The sequence below is a fragment of the Dreissena polymorpha genome, chromosome 2, assembly GCF_020536995.1.
Source record: "Dreissena polymorpha isolate Duluth1 chromosome 2, UMN_Dpol_1.0, whole genome shotgun sequence".
In the NCBI taxonomy this organism is placed as follows: Eukaryota; Metazoa; Mollusca; class Bivalvia; order Myida; family Dreissenidae; genus Dreissena; species Dreissena polymorpha.
In genome coordinates this window covers 98,843,353-98,866,190 of record NC_068356.1, presented here as the reverse complement: position 1 = coordinate 98,866,190, position 22,838 = coordinate 98,843,353, and the positions used below count along the sequence as shown (strand labels likewise).

The following is a 22,838-nucleotide window of genomic DNA, read 5'->3' as shown; positions in this document are numbered from 1 at the left end:
CATCAGACTGAGGCTCCGCTACTGGTAGCAATTTGATTATATAACCATTGAAAATCTGTTAGCCAAGTTTCTTGAAAAGTTCTGGTGCGTTTACTTAGATCATATTTTTTATTATAATCTTTCTTAGTTTTTTGGGAGGTGGACTGCTCAAAGCTTCGGGTTTCTGCTCCGTTGTTGAAGATTAAAAAAAAAGTTTCATCTTTACCATTAAAGTCGTCTTAAATAACAAGGTAGACCGTGTTTTGATTATCTTAGATTGATACTTTTTATTTCCGTCTGATTGTAAAAATAAAGAAACAAGTCTGTACACATGTCTAACAGTCAGGCCCAATGCTGAAAATGCGGCATGCTCCCTGTCTCTTATAGAATAAGGAAGATCACTGTGCAGGAAAGTGCACGTATTTTATCTTGATTGCTCCGCAAATAGCACTGACAATGTAATCGCGTGTCAACATCTGGTTTTGTAAAACTTAATTACGGCTTTAATACAATGTATTTTGTATACCTGGACGCGACTTTTAAAAAACTTGTTGTCCACGGACAACTTAATTGAAAAAAGTCAGTTGCCCAGACAAGCAAAAGTACGACTCTGGCAACTCGGACATTTGATTTCCTCACCCCTGGATTATAATAGCAAGACAGGTATATTACATTACTTGAAATAAGTTGTTAAGTTTTCATATTTTCAGTATATTCGGTAATAAATTTTACTGGGTATGTCTACCAGGTAACTACCAGGCAAAAATATAAATAACGCCAGTAGATTGAAAATCATCGTCATGTGGTAAACCCAGGAATGCAAATTATGCATGCGTAGTGAATTGTATATATTTTATGTATACAATTATCAATATACTTATTTGTAGTGTGTATATCGTTATGTCACAAATTTTTCGTGATGTACTTTTGATTTCACATCGCGAAATTGTATTACTTAATATACTGAAAATATGAACTTTTTTCAAGTTATGTAATATACCAGTCGTGATTTTTTTAATCAATACAGTAGATTTCGCTTAATTGAATAGCCCATTTGTCACGTCCGAATATTCAATTATCCAGAGTATTCAATTATACGGAATAAGTTATAGTTTCAAATGTTATCACTAACCGGGTGTAATCCTCCTGGAAATTGTGCTTCTCATGCATAATCAAAACATCCTTTCGACACGTAAAGCGTTTAAAAAAAGTTAATATTGGAATTTAATACTGATTCCATTATAAATATAATATAAATGTTTTGTTGAATTCCCAAATGAGAATACAAATTTTGTAATCCAAAACACACTTTCTAGCTTTAAATAAAACATCCACATGTATTTCCTTTGCCCCCAACAAAAAGCTAGCGAAAACTATGCTGCAATGTACAATGTTATGCCATACGGTGCGTGTAATGATTTTTCCTATTTTCATTTTATTGCTTACCCAACGCTTACGCTAGCAACATCTATTGCTCATGTATTGTCCTGGTAAAAAGCGCGCGAAAATAAGCGTGGGTGTATATACAATGTCGAAGGAAAACTTTGTAGCGAGGTGAATGCTGTATTTTTGACGTTACGCTCTTTCAGGTAGTTTAGTATTGAAACAGATAATGTACTGTGTACTGATTTACCGGAAAATCTGGTCAATACTGGATTTAATTTTGGTTATTGTGAAAACATGATCAGCAGTGTTAAGACTCCGATGTTTTGACAAATGTGTGCGTTTTCGATTGTTTGACATCATGTTTAGATATGATATACTGTGACGCATTTGTGTAGGTTTATATACACGAACTGAGAATATAGTGTAACATTCCATCACCTATATATTGCAAACTGTCGAGCAAGACATGTCAACAGTTTGTTTCTAATCAGCAACACACTCTTTTATTGTTTCTAAGCGACAACAAACTGTTGAAGTGTGTTACTCGACAGTTTGCATTCGAAAGTTTGCACCGGACTGCACACGGGAGACTCCAGTGTTTGCATTGTACCTGCTTGCATACTACGCCTGTTAGTCACGTGACGCTTGACAGATGCTGCATACATGAATGGTGTGAAATGAAAACAAAGGCAGTCAATTGAGCGTGTCTGTCGAAATCGTCGATACGATGCATATCCTTGGAGATTTATGACATTCTTTGCTGGTTTATAGTGTGGATAAGAGTGTTCAATAGAAAATGAGCTATTCAATTAACCGAAATACGCCATATTTCCTATCAGAATATGTGGAATTTTTACAACGGGAAGAGATGCAAATGGTTTGGTGTTTTCAATTTCTATGCAATTAACTGAATTATTCGATTATCCAATATTCAATTAAGTGGAATCTACTGTATAAACTAATAATTGTAAAAAAATGCGGTATTTTACAACTTTGATTTTCTTCGTTGCCGTGGTTGACAGCCCCTTTAAGGTTCATGATGGCTTTCTTTATTCATACTATGTTTTTTGTTTAATTATAATATGACATGATTCCTACATTCTTTATACTCAGAAGAAAGTCAAGAGTGGGCTATTACCGGTTATTTTAATAATAATCATATAGTATTGCCTCTAGAAAAGTAACATGTGAATTGATGTAACATATGCATTGTTATTGTATGTGCCTAAATATTTTTTTTTGTTAAAATGCCCCTTTTAATTTGTATTCTAATTAATATCGTTTCGGGGTACACAGTTGGTTATTGGTCAGTTGATTACTATTCAATCACTTACTGTCTCCTGTGTGGTTGTATTTCAGACTATGCGTACAAGTAGCTCCATTACCTCAGGCTGCCAGAGGGAAGTCAACCAACTTTAAGAACCTGTCTGTCAGAACGGAAAATACTCTTTTACTTATGAAACAATGTCAGGCGTATCAGGAGGACAAAATGATGTCTCTTAAGGTTTCATACAAAGAACATGAGAGGCTTATTGTGGATGGTTTGCGTGTGAATATAGTATCATATTTACGCGAATGTGAAACCAGCACAGTTAATACAACACATGAACATATGCAATACCCTATAAGTGAAATGCGTGAGGAAATCAAAAATTTATTAGCAGATTTTGAGAAAAGCACTATTAAGGAGAAGAAAGAAGAGCTAAACCTGAAACAAGCTCCTATCAAGGTTGTGAGAAACAGCTGCATCAGGCTTCACTATGAATTGTTCCATCTCCATGTAGCCATACCGAAAGTACTGGGTAAACCTGAACTCTTTTTTATTGCCAGTAAAAAATGTCTGGAAAATATACAACAGTCTGATATATTTATAAAAGAGAACTTACCAAACCATGTTTTCACTGTGAATGGGAAGTCTGTGCACAATGTGAAAATGCCAAGTGATTCATACCCATGCCATATCACAGCAGTATGTGCTCTCCCAAATGGACAGGTCCTGGTTGCAGACAGATTTAATAAAAAAGTCAAGCTTCTGAGCCAGCAGTACCGTGTGGTGAGCCACTTGGATGTGAGGGATAAGCCATGGGACATGTGTCTTATCACACCCACTGAGGTTGCAGTGGCTGTGCATGATGAGGTCCAGTTTATCACAGTAAGCCAGAGCCAGCTTGCCAAAAGCAGGAAGCTTAAGTTACAACATGAATGTACAGGTATTGCCCACAATCAGGGTGACCTATATATCTGCTCTGGTACTGCTCTGTACAAGTTCACATTGAGTGGCAAACTGGTCTCCTGGCTCTATGGAGATACATCAGCTGATTTAACAGGTAAGAATCATGGTGGATTCATCCTAATAACATTTGTGATATGTACAGAGATTTTCTAGCTATTTTAGGAAAAAGAGTCTGGTCAAATTGATATTTTTAAAATCGATAAAATGGGACATTGGGGAATTTCGTTATCGACTAAATGGACCGATTTTTTCTTAACCTCAAATATTCGGTCTTTTCGAAACTAAGGGCAAACAAGAGTTGTCTCGCATTCAGGTAGGTATCGGGTAACAAGTAAAAGAACCAAAAGAAAACAAGTTATGCTTCTCAGATCTCTGAAATCGTAATATTTACTGTTCATTTCAATTTACGTATACAGTTATTTCTTTATTGATTGATATACTTATATACTAGTTTGTGTACATTAGTATTTTAATGCTGTATTGCCATATAACTTTGCAACCAAAAGCTCTTCATCAGTAAAAGTTAAGCACCACTGATAATTAAGCTTTCTGCTTTTAAAACTGTGCCTGTTGCATTATTCAATTGATTCCCAACATTTATTATGTTTCTGTCAAGTATTTCATTGATTCATTCACCTCAGTAATGTGGGTTTATTTTAAATATTGATTGATATTCTTCTGTCACTGTCACACTTGACCAGAGCTCCAGATAAGAGGCGTATCTGCGTATTTACGCATTGAAAAAATAAAAAAACGCATTAAAAATCGTCCCAGTACGTAACAAAACGCAATACATATCTTGGCACGTAGTTTAATTCGATTTAAGTGTAACAGTTTTAACCAATAATTGCAGTTGAGTTTTGAGTGTAAGTTAACCTTTGAATCAAAAGTAAGTCAATCAAAGTAAGCTTGTATTAAGGTCACAATATACTAAATAGTTTCCCTATACATTTCAATGTAAAAGCGACATCTTTAAGCGAAAATAAATGCAACATTTTGCACATAGAGATCCCCATAACCATACCTTTTCTTAAAGCCCATTCTAAGCAGAATCGATTTATGCAATAAAAAAGATACGTCATGTACAATACAAGAAATAACTTGACACAAGTCAAAATTGACTGTTTTTGCAACTTTTTTCGGCCGTTTCTTAGTGGCATGTAACCTTTTTCAGTGCAATGGTTTACTATAGTCTTCAAGTTTATCATATTTCAGGGATTCAGTAGTGAACACCTATTCATGCCCTACCATTATCTCTGCAAGATAACACCCGAATAATGGTAAAAAGTGTAAAAACATGCCTTCCTGTCAACTATGATATTTTTTTAGAGAGTACAGCCCTTCATGAAGCGATCATTTAGTGGATTGTAACCTATAAGACAACGTTTACTGTTAACATCGCGAACTATAAACACTTCTTTATAATTATAAACCTATTTTCAACACGCGTGCCAAATTTCAGATCGATCTTTCACGTAAAAATGCTTGAAAGTGCATTTTATAATAACGCCTGGTAAGCCATCTGGCTTTCGCGGTCGGAGCTTTAATTTATAAAAGGTGTTCAGGAATGAAAAAATCTGCCCTAAATAAGAGCAATCAGTCAAAGTACTGCAATACTGTTTCAAGCTACCTCCATAAAAGAAAAAAAAAACAACTATAAAAACGTGTTTTGAGGTCCTTTCAGCAAAAACTGTTGCGATTTGAAACGCTTAAGACAAGTTTTTGTACGATTTTTTTTATTATTTTCCTCTGAAAAGCAGTTTCTTCGTAAAAACTCTGCTCCTTAAATTCATGAAACAAACGCATTTATTCTGTGAAAATTGTCAAAACGCGTACAACTCCTTCGTGACGGGACCTGGTTTGCGGTTAAAAATGGCGGCCCTCATGTTTGTGGATCAAAAGAGGGATTTTTTAAGCGACCAGCGACTACTGCGGGAATATTTTTAAAGAAATTCTGTTCATATCGTCATTTTAAATTCGTTCCGTTTGCATTTAATAATATAAATAATAAATAATAATATTTCTAGATTAAACACGCCATTTACTTTGTCAGTTTTCTATGAAAATGGAAAGTACTCCTAAAAATACCTAAATACACTTTATATCTGAAACAAAGGAGTAAAATACGCTTTAACAATAATATAAGGGGGTTAAATACCCTTTAGACTAAATCCTTATCTGGAGCTCTGCACTTGACTATCAGTTTCTGAAAGAAAAATTGTTTTGACAGTAATTTCATACCAATTAATTTAGTACATTATTTTCTTGATTTTAGGATAAATACATTATGATGTTTTTCAACTGATTTTTTGGTTTAAATATCTTCTTGATAATACTGTGTGAGAGTGTTGTGATTGGTCATAGTTCAGTGTTGTGTTGTTTATTTTGAATGTACACTGACAAAATTAATTGACCGGGTTCTTCTTCGAATACAGAACTCCTTCTAGCACTCTTGCACTACGGTGTATTACATTCACCTCTGTCGTGAGCTCACGCACTACTTTCTACCACACATGACTTCTAGTCACATGATCATAGTCGCATATTCAAAATGGCCGTGCCCATTGGCTTTGCTTTATCTGATAGTATTTGAAGTTTACAACTGGGCGCGTGCTATTAAATTTTATTTCATGCACATTTTTTAACTTAATGAACATATTGCAATATTTACAATGAGTCAAAGCTGTATATCTGTATTAGAAAATAATATAAAATTATACAGAAGCATCAATAATTATTTGCTGCTTTGACAAGATTTTGAGTGTATGAGAAATGTTGAATATACAGGGGTGGCGAAATCTAAAAAAACTATACTTGTCCACGGACAACCATTAGGGAACTTTAACTTGTCCGTTCTGCACTACACTTGTCCGTTAATGTTTATATAAATTATAAACGCATTTATTGATTAATGTAAAATAATGTGGAATAAATCAAAATGAGTATTATTTAGTAGTTATAATTGCATTTCCATGGTACATTCGTTATAGCAGTATATTATGAACTACATGTATATAAACTGACTTTCTCACACTTGTAATCTTGCAAAGCTAGTGTTATTGAAACAATGTTACACATAATTAGCCTTTGGATGAGTGAAACAAATCATCATAAAAATTGGCATACGCATTTTGTGCAATTATGATCAGTTGAACCAACAGTGCCCTAATTCGGATCATTTTATCAGCCATTTCAAAATGCATGTTTATGCAAACAAGAGTAGATGTTCTTTATTATTAATACACATTTTCTGCATGTTTCATGTATAAAAAATATATATAATACAAAATCAAAGTATTTTGCTGGAGTATTTCAAAAACTCCCGCAAAATTCTTTGATTTTGTATTTTACTCATAAGCTAAAAAAAGTCATGAGAGAAATACTATTTATCATAAAAAATTATCTGGAGCTCTGATCGTAATCTTAACAAATGAAACTAGTCCAATATGTGGACCTCATCAATTCCATCTTTACCGTTAAAGTTGTCTCACATAACAAGGTACATGTAGACCGTGTTTTGATTATCTTAGTTTGATACTTTTATTTCCATCTGATTGTAAAAATAAAGAAACCAGTCTGTACACTGTCTAACAGTCGGGACGAATGTTGAAAATGCGGCATGCTCCCGGTCTCTTATGGAATATGGGAGATCACTGCGCAGGAGAGTGCCCGTATTTTAGCTTGATTGCTCCGCAAATAGCACTTACAATGTAATCGCGTGTCAACATCCGATTATGTAAAACTTAATAACGGCTTTAATATCATGTCATTTTTTGTATTCCTCGACCCAACTGGTTGTCCACGGACAACTAAATTGAAAAAAAATCAGTTGCCCAGACAAGCAAATGTACGACTCGGGCAACTCGGACATTTGATTTCGCCACCCCTGATATAAATATTGACCAAAGTAAACAGTCTGTTAATGTTTTACCAATGCAATGCCAGTTTGGTACATATAGACCCTGAAGATGTTTACTCAAACTAATTCTATGATAAAATACACATCTTAAAATAAATTGCAGGCCAACAGCAGTACAGTTGTTTTGTTATTGTTGTTTTAGCAATATACATTTCATTGTCCCATGCTTATCTTGAAAGGGGACAACTGGAAGCATCTATCATACACTTACAAGTTCATTCAGGAATATGTTTACAAATACAAAATTATATAAAAGAAATATGACAATCTGTCAAAGAAGAATAGAATAAAAACTTCACAGAATCAAATTATGCTACCATAACATAAATTCAATTATTTACATGATCTTTTAAATAAATAATAAATTGCAATACTTGTAATACTCATGCCTTTCCCCCCCCCCCCCCCCCCCCCCCCCCCCCCCCCCCCCCCCCCGGCTCTTTAAGCACCTTAGTGCCTGAATCTTTAATTTATTTCTTTATCTCACCAATTTGTGTTGCTGTAATTCTTCAATATCATGAAAGACATTAAAGATTCATCAGGTTTTTAAAGGCTGATTAGTTTACTTAAATTTGTTCAATTATTGCAGTTTCTTAAGTACAGTACCATTTGGTTAAGTGCCTAACATAAAATAAATTCAAAGGAGTAACCCAGTACACTGTAAATCACACATATTTTCTCCTGTGCAAATTTCTGGAAAAAGACCTGCATTGCTGATACAGTAGTGCATGTCCTTGTTTTGTTCAATGTCAATATCATTATTCAGGGTATTCAGAAGGTTCAGAAATGCATCAAAGTACACACATTTAAACAAACATGATTACATATAACAAGATTTTTAAGGTATTCTTCGCAAGTGTAGAGGATGAGTTTTATAATAGAAAGCAATACGAGAAAAAGGGACGGTGGGTTGTAAATTTGAATGTCCTTAATTAATACTTTTTATGCCCCTGGATCGAAGGATGGGGGTATATTGTTTTGGCCTGTCTGTCTGTCTGTCTTTCTGTCTTTCTGTCTATCATTCTGTCCCAAAACTTTAATCTTACAGTAAAGTTTTGCAATAACTTTTGAAATATTGAACATAGCAACTTGATATATGGCATGTATGTGTATCTCATGGAGCTGCACACTTTGAGTGGTAAAGGTCAAGGTCATCCTTCAAGGTCAAAGGTAAAAAATTTCAAACTTTTACATAGTAAAGTTTTTCAATGACTTTTGAAATATTGAACATAGCAACTTGATATTTTGCATGCATGTGTATCTCATTGAGATGCACATTTTGAGTGGTGAAAGGTCAAGGTCATCCTTCAAGGTCAAAGGTCAAAAATTTAAAACTTGACACAGTAAAGTTTTGCAATAACTTTTGAAATATTGAACATAGGAACTTGATAATTGGCATGCATGTGTATCTCATGGAGCTGCACATTTTGAGTGGTGAAAGGTCAAGGCCAAGATTATCCTTCAAGGTCAAAATGACAAAAATTTAAAACTTTAATATAGTAAAGTTTTGCAATAACATTTGAAATATTGATCATAGCAACTTGATATTTGGCATGCATGTGTATCTCATGGAGCTGCACATTTTGAGTGATGAAAGGTCAAGGTCATCCTTCAAGGTCAAAGGTAAAAAATTTAAAGCTTTTTCACTATTGAAGATAGCAACTTGATATTTGGCATGCATTTGTATCTCATGGAGCTGCAAATTTTGAGTGATGAAAGGTCAAGGTCATCCTTCAAGGTCAAATGTCGAATTTATGGCGTCTGTCCGTCCGAAAAACTTTACCATTGGTCATAACTTTTTCAATATTAAAGATAGCAACTTGATATTTGGCATGCATGTGTATCTCATAGAGCTGAACATTTTGAGTGGTGAAAGGTGAAGGTCATCCTTCAAGGTCAAATGTCTTTGTAGGCTCACAAAATTAAACGACAACAACAGAACTCTCCAAATTATTTAATTGTTTCGCGTTGCAACGCTATATAATTTTCAGGTTTTTAAATTGTAAAAAGATGCCTATAATGGCTAAATTAGACCATGGTAAATGTTCAGTATTACTGTTTCCTCTCAAATATCGTAACTAAAACCAAAATTTGCGAATCTGAAACAACTTTTTTCAATTTTGTCAATTTACTAAAACGTGAAAAGATCCCTTTAAGACACATAAAATGAAGTTGATAAGCAATATTTCAGCAATACACTTGCAAATTTGTAAATGTGATATAATTATCGAATGTTACACCTTTCGTACTACCAGTCCGTTTATGTACCGGCACTTCATGTACCACTATCTGACACTTTATGTACCATATATATAATATACATAGAAAATAATATATGGTTTAATATGAATGTATGTTATTAATTAAATTTATTTTGTGTGATATTATTTATGAATTTAGACTTATATATTGCCATATATTATATTTTTTTACCATATTGTCTAACTGTCAGTGAGTGTTTTAGTGTAATTTATTAGCCCAAGTAGTAATAAATGATTCATTATTTTTACCTGAAATTGAAGTATATGATCAAAATACATTTCATTTATATCCTATATCAATCCTATATCATAAAATAAATATATAAGTATCATAAATAAATAAAACTAATAAAGTTCTTTAATACAGACCTACGGTATCCAAATTACTTAAACTTTTCTGATATCAAGAAAAAATTGATTCAATACAATGATTTGCAATATTATAGTGGGAACAATGTTCGATTAACTCAAATTTGACTCTATCAACACTTGAGTCAAATTAAGTGGTTTACACAGGTAATTATTGCCCATTCATACTGCTATGAATGAATGGACAATAACACCTATATAATATATAGGTGGTAGGTAAAGTTTCAAAGTGGAACATTAAAGGCCTGGTACATAAAAGGACTGGTACATAAGGTGTCACATTCAAGTCAAGTCAAGTAAATTTTATTTTAAGTCGAAAAGAGTGCATAACATGTAACATAAGCTATAATTAGCTTTTGAACCAACATAATTAACAATTGTATAATAATAAGATATTAAAAGCAGCTGTTAACAGAGACAGTAAGGTAATTTAAACATGGTTAAGACAAAGAGGGGGTATATTGCTTTGCTCATGTCGGTCGGTCTGTCGGTCGGTCGGTCCACCAGGTGGTTTCCGGATGATAACTCAAGAACACTTGGGCCTAGGATCATGAAACTTCTTAGGAACATTGATCATGACTCGAAGATGACTTTGAGGTCACTAGGTAAAAGGTCAAGGTCACGGTGACCCGAAATAGTAAAATGGTTTCCGGATGATAACTCAAGAATGCTTATGCCTAGGATCATGAAACTTGATAGGTAGATTGATCATGACTCGCAGATGACCCCTATTGATTTTCAGGTCACTAGGTCAAAGGTCAAGGTCACGGCGACCCGAAATAGTAAAATGGTTTCCGGATGATAACTCAAGAACCCATATGCCTAGGATATTTAAACTTCATAGGTAGATTGATCATGACTTGCAGATGACCCCTATTGATTTTGAGGTCACTAGGTCAAAGGTCAAGGTCACGGTGACCCGAAATAGTAAAATGGTTTCCGGATAATAACTCAAGAACGCATACGCCTAGGATCATGAAACTTCATGGTTAGATAGATCATGACTCGCAGATGACCCCTATTGATTTTGAGTTCACTTGGTCAAAGGTCAAGGTCACGGTGATCCGAAATAGTAAAATGGTTTTTGGATGATAACTCAAGAATGCATACGCCTAGGATCATGAAACTTCATAGGTAGATTGATCATGACTCGCAGATGACCCCTATCGATTTTGAGGTCACTAGGTCAAAGGTCAAGGTCACCATGACCCGAAATAATAAAATGATTTTCGGATGATAACTCAAGAACCCATATGCCTAGGATCATGAAACTTCATAGGTAGATTGATCATGACTCGCAGATGACCCCTAAATATTTTGAGGTCACTAGGTCAAAGGTCAAGGTCATGGTGACCCGAAATAGTAAAATGGTTTTCGGATGATAACTCAAGAACGGATATGCCTAGGATCATGAAACTTCATGGGTAGATTGATCATGACTCGCAGATGACCCCTATTGACTTTGAGGTCACTAGGTTAAAGGTCAAGGTCACGGTGACCCAAAATAGTAAAATGGTTTTTGGATGATAACTCAAGAACGCATATGCCTAGGATCATGAAACTTCATGGGTAGATTGATCATGACTCGCAGATGACCCCTATTCATTTTGAGGTCACTAGGTCAAAGGTCAAGGTCACGGTGACCCGAAATAGTTAAATGGTTTCCGGATGATAACTCAAGAACGTTTACGCCTAGGACCATGAAACTTCATAGGTACATTGATCATGACTCGCAGATGATCCATATTGATTTTCAGGTCACTAGGTCAAAGGTCAAGGTCACGGTGACCCGAAACAGTAAAATTGTTTCCGGATGATAACTCAAGAACGTTTTTGCCTAGGATCATGACACTTCATAGGTACATTGATCATGACTCGCAGATGACCCCTAATGATTTTCAGGTCACTAGGTCAAAGGTCAAGGTCACAGTGACAAAAAACGTATTCACACAATGGCTGCCTCTACAACGGACAGCCCATATTTCATTTAAGAAACAGAGAGTTATATACTTATAAAAACATGTGCTGCATTTCATTTTATATTCAGAGAGAGTTATATTATTTATATATGTAAAGTGAACACAAGGGGCATGACTACAATATTTGGTGTGTAACATCGTTATTAGGTTGTCTTTGAAGTTTGTTCAAATCATGCAGATTTGCCCTCCCTAGGGGTTACTGTTTTGCTTATAAATATAAATAATATAATTATTCTCTATAACCGTAAGGGCCATTGGTTTGTTACTTTGCATGCCAACCATATAGTGGTTCTTTGCTAAGTTTCCTCAAAGAATGTCTCCATGTCTCCATGGTCAAAACTGTTTGCGCTTCAGGGGTCAACTGATTTATATAGATTAATGTGTTTGATAGTCCCTAACAACACAGAAACCTCAAGGGTCAGGGGTTCAATATTTGGTGTAACATGTAAGAGTTTTCTTCTTGAAAGGTGTGATTGCTTCATACATTTTGAGTAAAAAATAACTCTTCCTTGTTTCACATGATTAATATTTACTTATATAATAAAGAGCTTATACATTCTTATTCTCTCAAAAAATATGGGTTAGGTGATAATTATTTTGTATGTGACATTGTATGGTGGTAATCTTCATAGTTTTTGTATCATGTCCATTGGCTTCACATTAGCCTCAACAAAATATTGAGGTAAAAGACACAATATACCTAGAAACCTAGATTTATTTCATTGAACATTTTCTTAAGTGAAAGCCGTATAAAGAATTAAATAGTACATGAAGCAAGTATTTTAATTGTTCTAGTATAATTACTCTGCTGACTGTATATAATTTACTCGCAATATTAATTATATATAGAAAAAATTGTTAAACTATGTAATTGTATATTTTTAAAATAGTATTTTATTTTAAAAATTTCGTAAAAGACTCACAGTATTGTCAAAATAAAATGGTGTAAACGTTTGCACATATTATTTTGTTCCTCTCTTATTCACAGTTTAAGTTCAAATGAAAATTTCTATGGAATGTGTTGTCTGTATATTTTAAGGAGAAACAGCAATAACATGTTTTGGATATATAATAAACAGAGAGAGCTATATAAATGTGAAGATAATAATAACCCATGGAACAAATACATAGAGCCAATTGAGCACATTTTATCAACAGAGCCTGAGGTGTGATAAATTTACTTGCATTCCTTGCAGAACAAATTCTGCAGTATGAAAACATTATGTACAGTTGATAGAACATCATATTTCGGCTAAATAATAACTCATTTTTGAAAAATACATTAAAGATGTATTTCTGATTTACAAAACTGATCAAATATTTAAAAAATAAATTCCATTTGCTTTTTCATGACATTTTGAAAGTCAAAACTTTGGTTTCGTCTGTAGAAATTCAATTAAATGAACTAATTTAAACTGACCTAACTTGGTAAAGGTACCGGAAAAATGGTTAAAATGTTGATATAAAAATAGTTATACAGTTTAATATATGGAAAAAATGTTTTGTTTTAAGTTAATGAAGAATAATAAGCATGTTTATTTGCTTAGAAAAATAATTAAAACTTTCTTGTGACTTTGACGGACATACGGACATCTGGACCCAATCTAATTTTCTTCAGAAGCTGTGTTGAATACTTTTTTTTGGCTTAAGCTGTATTAAGCCAGCTTTTCACCCTGACTTGACCTTTGAAAGTGTCCAATAATACTCAAATAAAATTTCCCGCGGCTAGGAACGAATGAATACACTTCATTTATTCCATTGGCTGATTTGAGTATAACACCAGAACATTGGAAACATATCCGCGTCTTTGTAACACTGTTTTACTGCATGAAAGGCTCAATAGATAGAACAGTTTTACAATCAATTTTCGACATAAATACAGTTTGTACTTTCACCTTTTATTTTCAGAGAATTACCAGCGCAAAAGCGTTTATACTAAAGGCTATGTTGTTATATTTAGTACTTACTTGCATTGCATTTCAACCCGCGAGGTTTCTGGTCAATTCGCGGCCATTTGTGAAAGTCAGAGTTTATACAGTTCATCACCGGAGTTCGCAGAAGGGGTTGCGATCATTGTGTTACACCGGTCTTACTGACAATAACGTAGTGACTGTAATGCATTACATTCCAATCCGCAAGGTATCAAGGTCAGTTTGCGGTCAGTTGCAGAAATCTTTATATAAACGCCGTCTCGTAAACTTTGTGCACTTGAAGTCTGTTTTGATCAGAAAGATACTAAATAAAGATATTCGGCGATATTATTGTGGTATGTCAATCATCGATTTTTAATATGGTTTCAACATTTGCATGATAAGGACCAATTTTGATAAAATTAATTAGAAATATTTATTCATTTAGACCAGTTTATTAAGCATGAGCACAATAATTCACTATACTATAATTATGCAATTAAATAAGATTTGAGTATTGCCGGCTGACCTATATGCACTCGTTTATTTTCATGTTTCTTGTGTTTTTCTATTCTGTAAATATAGATATCTGAGTAATAATATCACATAAAGCAAAATAACCCACGAAATCTGGCACAACACCCCGTAATTGATTTGCTTATGATGTAGCTAAGAACTGCGCAGAAAAAAGGCATCCGCTACTTTTTATCTCATAGAGATAACTTTTGATCGTTCATAAACATCGACCACAATCAACGCCGTATATCTTTTTTAAAGTTATTTCTTGTTTCTAAATAAACAATATATATAGGTGGGTTGAGAATGGGATTATTGATGCAAGTACCTGCGGTTCAGTCCTCGTGTTCATTATAAAGAAACATGAAGTAGTACTTCTTGGACATTTTCAGGATGTTGATTTTTATCTAATAAGAAATGTTTTATAAAAACATTACAGGATCTACATTTTAATAAATACGCACATTTATTAAACCTTCCCAAATCATTTAAACACACCGAAAAAAATTGATGGTGACACCTCTGCAAAAACTCTAATTATTTTTAATTTTGTATCGCATAATATGGGCATGATATCAACAATGGTGTTCTGAAGATTAACTTTTCTTATTGAAATTGTTTCTGCTCCATTTTTAATTAATTTGATTTTAAAATATGCTACATTCGTCTCGTTGTTAATGTCCGTCATTTCGAAAATGCAATATGAAAATCATTTGTTAAATACTCACCAATTGGCTAATAGCGTGTGGTATTGGCTGCAATAGCCAATGAAAATCGCCGACGCTTAATAAGTCGACTTGGCACAACGAAACAACCCGTATTATAAACACATTTTGAACAACACTTTTGGCAATCTCCGGATAAAATACGAGGACGGCGGGTGAAATGTAAATTAAAAAAACAAAAGTGACTTTTATTTTTATTTGTCGAAAAATAGGGTCGGGTGCTCCCGTAAAACAAATAATTAAAAAAAAATGCTGGCCTTAGAAGCACATAGTAGTATATATATACATATATATATATATATATATATATATATATATATATATATATATATATATATATATATATATATATATATATATATATATATATATATATATACATGTGTATATATATATGAGGTAGAGCAATAACCAAGACCAGCCTAGCCAAATAAGCAACACAACGCAAAAGATAAAGCAAAATGATAAGCAACTAATAGTAATAGATAATAACTGAGAGATTTGCGCTAATCTAAACCGTAAGCTTACAAATTAATGAAGACAATTAAAGACATAAAATAAGCATGGCAAAGAGGTTATTAAGCACATGGTAGTATACAAATATATGACAGAGCAATAACAAAGACCAGCCTAGCCAAATAAGCAGAACAAAACAAAACAAAAACATTGATCATTATCTTCATACAATGATACACTATTAATTATCAAAAATAATTATTATCTATCTATCCAAATTGCAAACTTACAATATGTTCCCATAATAAGCTATTTCATTTGATTACACATTTATATAAACATACACGAAACATTCAATGTGTTTGTAGATTAACGCTTGCTTTTCATCACCTTTTCGGCCTTTGTTTACATTTTAGCGGAGTGATGCTATCTGCGTAAATGGCCATGAAAATTGTTCTCATAACTGTTATTAAATATCTCGATAAATTAACAATATATGCAGTTTTTAAAGGTAACTACTTAAAATATTATGCTTGGTGTCCTAGATATTTCCATGAAAGAGCGTAAAATTACTTCGATGTGTTTCGCCAAGATTTCTGGAATTTATTGAGCCCGCTGCAGAGATGGTGTATGTTGAGGCACGAACAACAACTGTGCTAGGAGAATGTCTTTCTAGATCAAATGTTTTGTGCCTCCCAAAAAGAGTTAATTTATTAAGTAAGTGCCTTATTCGTCTGCTTGCTTTAAGATTCTGATTTCATTTCCAGTCGGTTAATATTAATGCTTTTTACTGATAATGATTTAATCACGTGAAACAAAATTGCTTGGATTATGAAGTTTCGATGAGTGTCTCCTTTATTTTTGTTCTTCATACAGTCAATTTTGTGGATGCGACCACTTGTATTAAGCGACCTTTGTCTTATGCGACAATTTTGAAATCCCACGGAGCTTTTTCGCTATATAATGATATTGTATTCAGCGACTTTTGTCTTACGCGACCAGCGACCGCTGATTTCTATGTATTTTGATGTCCAAATCTTGAATTAAGCGACCACTAGGAGGTAAAAGTGGTTAATGTATTGATCTTTCAGGGACAAATCCGTGTTAATTGTTTATCTAAGCCGATAAGATGTACTGTTACACCGCTGCTTTGTTACACACCAACCATTATGATTATGCTTTGTCTCGTTGACCGGTTCTGACCAGTATTGTTGTAGACTGCATATCAATTTATTGAGTTCAATAATAGAGGAACGTTTTACGCACAGTCTACAGCTTAAAAAGTTAACTATGTTGAACGTTAAGAGACAACGCCGATTTTTCTCGAGTATAGATAACAGGTGCAGAAACAATGCACTGTACGCGACAGACATTTCCTGAGAAGTGCGGAAAATAAACTATTAATCGGCAACATCTGTCGAAATCCGTACATTACCATAATTTGTAATTATGCTAATTAGTAGATATTTGTTAGCCAATCACATTGTTATTTACTTAATAAATTTTCCAATCAAGTCTGTTTGATTGTTTTCAATTGACGTGTTTTAATTTTTTCAGCTCATTATGTATCATAATCGAGTCAGATTTCCTTAAGCGTACATGCAGAAATTAAAATGTCAAAAGGAAAAGTGTTAACGTTGAACAAGAAAATTCGGGTTTTGGAATTGTCAAAGAGTAAAAGTGCACGTAAAATTGCAGATGAGTTTGGAGTCGGTAAAACTCAAATTCAGAACATTCTTAAGCGTAAAGCAGAGGTGCTTGAAGACGTGGAAAATTATGTGTCAGGTAAAAAAAACGCGAAAAATATTTCCTTGTCTATGTTGTTTTTGCAAATAAATATGTACACACAATTCATTTATAATATATGATAATTTATAATAAGTGAAAAAATAAAACACATTATAAGTAACATATTGTTTATGTATTGTGTTTATATTCATTTTATTATAAAAGTTAAAATCATTGTTGACAAAAGAGATTATCCTTCATATAGATTAAAATTGAGGGTAAACATTCTTCCAGAATGGCCTTTTTTATTTAAAGACCATTTTATTAAGAGACCACTTTTGATTACTCCCTTGAGTGGTCTCTTAATACAAGATTGACTGTATAAATAGTAAAACCGTCAATAGAGATACAATTAAAATTAGGAATAATTGTGGTAAAAGTGGAAAATTCTAAAAATGAGCAATATCTCTGTATCCCATAATTTTCAGAAATGTCTGCAAAAATATGTTATTAGATATATGTTCATTTATAATGAACCAAAAAAGTTTCCAACAGTTTTTTTACAGATACCTGAAGTGTTTCATTTTTAAATCAAAGAAATACACTTATAAATTCATATGGGCACAGTAACAATAAAAACTACTTTCATATTATTCTACAAGTCTTTGTTGGTTCATTATATAAACACATGGCCAATTGTTTAGTTTTTAATCAATTGGGAAATAAATATGGACTGTTGTGATAAATATATCAATCTATACTTATATGGCCTTTGATATATGTGATTTGAAAGTATATGTTACTGTCACATGTGACTGTACAAAGCACTCAAAGAACAACAATACAATGAAAAGATACAACTCATTCAAAATTAACAAATGTTTTATTTATCAATACAGTACTTGCAATGAAGAGTTTTTTTCATTTTGTTGCATCACAATTCAAATAATTTGTTTATTATGTCATTGAAACTCATCAACTGGTCAACTTTTTTTACGCCCTTCTCAATCTTAACAGTTTTCAATTTTTCAGAACATAACTCGTAGGCAAATTCTATCGATGTCAAAAACAAAGAATTAAAAATAACGAAAGTTGGGAAGTCCAATTCTGATGAAATTTCTCAGGTATGTTCCTGGGGTAAAACTCTTTCAAATTTTTTCAAAATATGCCCCTGGGGTAAAATTTGACCCTGCCCAGGGGGTCACAAATTAAAAAAAATTCTTATATAAGGCCTATTTTGTAAAAACTTTCAAAATCTTCTCGTCCATAACTATTGGGCATAGGGCTATCAAATTTAGTATGTAGAGACATCTAATAGTCCTCTACCAAATTTGTTCAAATTATGCCCCTGGGGACAAATTTGACCCTTCCCCAGGGGTCACAACATTGAACATATGCTTATATAGGGTCTATTTTGTGAAAACTTTACAAATCTTCTCGTCCATAACCATTGGGCCTATAGGGCTACTAAATTCGGTATGTAGTGGCATCTTATAGTACTCTACCAAGTTTGTTCAAATTATGCCCCTGGGATCAAGTTTGACCATGCTCTGAGGGTCACAAAATTGAACATATGCTTATATAAGGCCTATTGTGGGATTTTTTTTTAAATCTTCTTGTCCATAACCGTATGCCATAGGGTACCAAATTTGGTATGTAGTGACATGTAATAGTTCTCTTTTTAGTTTGTTCAATATGCCCCTGGGGTCAAATTTAAAACTGCCCCGGGGGTCACAAAATTGAATATATGCTTATAAAGGGCTTGTCCATAACCATTTGGCCTAGGGCTACCAAATTTGGTATGTAGTGACATCTTATAGTCCTCTACCAAGTTTGTTTATATTATGCCCCTCTGGTCCAATTTGACCCTGCCCTGGGGGTCACAAAATTGAACATACGCTTATATGGAGCCTATTTTGTGAAAACTTATTCTTGTCCATAAACATCGGGCCTAGGGCTATCAAATTTGGTATGTAGTGACATCTTATAGTTGTCTACCAAGTTTGTTCAAATTTTATCCCTTGGGTCAAATTTGACTGTGCCCTGGGGTCAAAACGTTGAACATATGCTTATATCAGGTCTATTTTGTGAAAACTAAGAAAATCTTCCTGTCCATAACCTTCCGATCTAGGGCTGTCAAATTTGGTATGTAGTGACATCTAAAAGTCCTCTACCAAATCTGTTCAAATCTTATCCCTGGGGCCAAATTTGATCCTGCCCTGGGGGTCACAAAATTGAACATATGCTTATATAATGCCTATTTTGTGAAAACTTAAAAAAAAAATATTGTCCATAACCATTAGGCCTAGGGCTACACAATTTGGTATGTAGTGACATTGTACAGTCCTCTATTTAGTTTGTTGAAATTATGCCCCAGGGGTCAAATTTGACCCTGCCCTGGGGGCCACAAAATCGATTATGTGCTTATATAGTGCCTATTTTGTGAACACTTTAAAAATCTTCTTGTCCTTTAACCATGAGGCTGTGGCACTTCTAACCTTATGTGAATATATTAGTGTTCAAAGGTTCGTTTAAGTCGCGTTGTGTAATTTTCCGTTTTGACTTAAATGTTCCTGAGGTTCGTTTAACTACTCATCAGTTTGCGAAAGAAAGCAACTAGTCTTTTTATAGCATATATAGTCTTTTATTCTTGTTTAAAATGTTTGTATATGTTGTTTTGTAAATGTATATTATTCTTATTTGTATTGTAAATGTATGTACTTCTTATTAGTGCTGCAACAATACGCCAAAAACCGTATTGCAATATATTGTCAGTTCAAAAACCCGTATTGCAATATATCGCAATATATTGCTAACTTGTACCAAAATTATAACTTGCCAATTACCCGATAATCCCGTATATTCCAGTTTTAAAGCAAATTCTGGTAAATATTTACTATAAATGTGCTCAAGAATAACAAGAAACACAAACATTTGCAAATTTTCTTAAGTATTAAATACATTTTGGCATTTGTACCTATTTAAAGATGTGATGAAATAACGTCCAACCGGGGCGTTTTTTTCCACTGAACACGCGTAATTCACCTGACGTGATGTTCCCATTTTTATACAACACAAAATACACCCATACTTTCCATGCGACGTTCTACATGTCTGTATATTTTTTGCGCGCTTTTTATTGATACAAAGGATAAAGCACTTTTTATTTGACTTTTTTTAATGTCGCATTAGCATTAAAATTTGGATCCGTATTTCCGAAATTCCCATTACAAATTTAATAATGCTCAATTCAGAATCAAACGAAACATTTACAGTTGTTCGCAATTAATTCAACGATAATCTGTTCAAAAGCATCGAATGAATGCTCCGATGTAACAACGCTACTCCGTATAATACACTTTCAGAATGTTATTTTTACGAAAAAAAAATATTTACACTGCTTTGTTTTGTTTACCTTGTTATCATTATTTCGGATGGCTTTTCTGGACGAAATGTGAATGAATTTTGTAAAATGTTCGTACCGGTATGATGAAAATCGTATCGCAATACAATATGCAGATTGCGTATTGCGATATATACCGATATACCGGTATATTGTTGCAGCACTACTTCTTATTAAGAAATTGAACAAGATCAAAACAAGAAAGAAACAAGATACTCCAACACAAATATAATCCGTCCAGAAAGTAAATGTCCGTCTCTCCTGCACTTAATGTAAAGCCGTAAAATTATAATGTTTACTGTGCGAGTTGCAATCAATAATGGCTCGATTTGTTTTAAAAATACCCCACTTTTATACTCATGCTTATATAAATGCTTATATAAACGGTCATGTTCCAGAAAACGTGATCTCAGCAAGTAAACAAAACTTTCCATCACCCTGTCAAATTGGAGTATTTTTTCCTAACCCCAGTAAACAAGCAGTTCGTGACCGTTTTAACATCGGTCTGACTGCCAAATAACCAAGGCTTAAGAGCATCCCTACATGTATGATAATTTAAATTGAGATCAGTCAGCTCACTAGAACAAAAGTGTTACAAGGCATAGGGCTACCAAATTCGGTATGTAGTGACATGTAATAGTTCTCTACCAAGTTTGTTCAAATTATGCCCCTTTGGTCAAATTTGACCCTGCGCGGGGGTCACAAAACTGACCATACACTAATGGGGCCTATTTTGTGAAAACTTTAAAAATCTTCTTGCCCATAACCATTGGGCCTAGGGCTACCAAATTTGGTATGTATAGACATCTAATAATCTTCTACCACATTTGTTCAAATAATGCCTCTGGGTCAACTTTGACCCTGCACCTGGGGGGTCACAAAATTGAATAAACGCTTATAAAGCGCCTATTTTGTGAAATCTTTAAAAAAAATCTTCTTGTCAGAAACCATTCAGACTATTGCTGCCAAATTTGGTATGCAGTAACATCATTCTTATAGTCCTCTTATACCAAGTTTGTTCAAATTATGCCCTTTGGGTCAAATTTAACCCTCGGGTCACAAAATTGAACATTACATACGCTCATATCTTGCTTATTTTGTGAAAACTTTTAAAATATTCTTGTCCTTAACTCTAGGATCTAGGGCTACCACATTTTGTATGTAGTGAGATATAAAAGTTCTGTACAAAGTTTGCTAAAATTATGCCTCTGAGGTTAAATTTGACCCAGCCCAGGGGGGCCACAAAAGTGTACATGTGCTTAAATAGGGCCTATATTTAAGTATTTGCACATGCCAAGAATATTTCTTTCAGCCTTTTCTTCAGCAGTGGAGTGATACAGGGCTTTCATGGCCCTCTTGCTTGTTATTTGTGGATATTTTATGCTTGTCAGGAGATGCCTGCCCACCGACACTTTCAGAGCTGCCATCACCGACACTGGTGTCATCAGCATGTGACCTGGCATACATGAAATACATAAATCTTATATACATGTATACAGTATTTATTTATTTATTTATATATTGTATCGTTTAATAATCTTGTTGTGGCATTGTAGATATGGTGCCTGCCTAGCCATTGGGAGGCCACAGGTTTGATCCCTACTTGGGGAGGGTTCTCATGATCTTTACAAAAACGCTATGTACTGGTTCTTCCCAGAAAACAGACTTGAGAGTATCTCAATAAGCCTAAAGCTTTGGATGCAGTCTAGCTAAAATGAATAAGTTTATTATTATACATACATTAATCTTAATGTTTATATGAATGGTTTTCAATAAAGTTAATATTAATTTCCTAGTCCTACCACATAAAGTATGTTATGTTTTGTTCTCACAAAAACCATTCACGTCCATATTTAAAAAGTGGTTGTTAATCTTAAGAATCTTTGAACTAGACGCATGTTACTGTATAGTTAAAATTATATCTACATAAATATAAACATAAATGCACAACCCTATGAAGAATAAATAGCCATT

The 22,838-nt window shown here is 33.7% G+C and overlaps 1 protein-coding gene across 1 annotated transcript in view; it reads left to right on the top strand.

Annotated features, from left to right (window-relative positions):
* LOC127869932 (uncharacterized) overlaps positions 1–22,838 on the top strand; it is a 204,165-nt gene that overhangs the window by 179,344 nt on the left and 1,983 nt on the right. Inside the window, exon 3 of the mRNA XM_052412589.1 lies at positions 3,359–3,692. Coding sequence (XP_052268549.1) covers positions 3,359–3,692 — 334 coding nt within the window. The remainder of the gene's footprint in view (positions 1–3,358; positions 3,693–22,838) is intronic.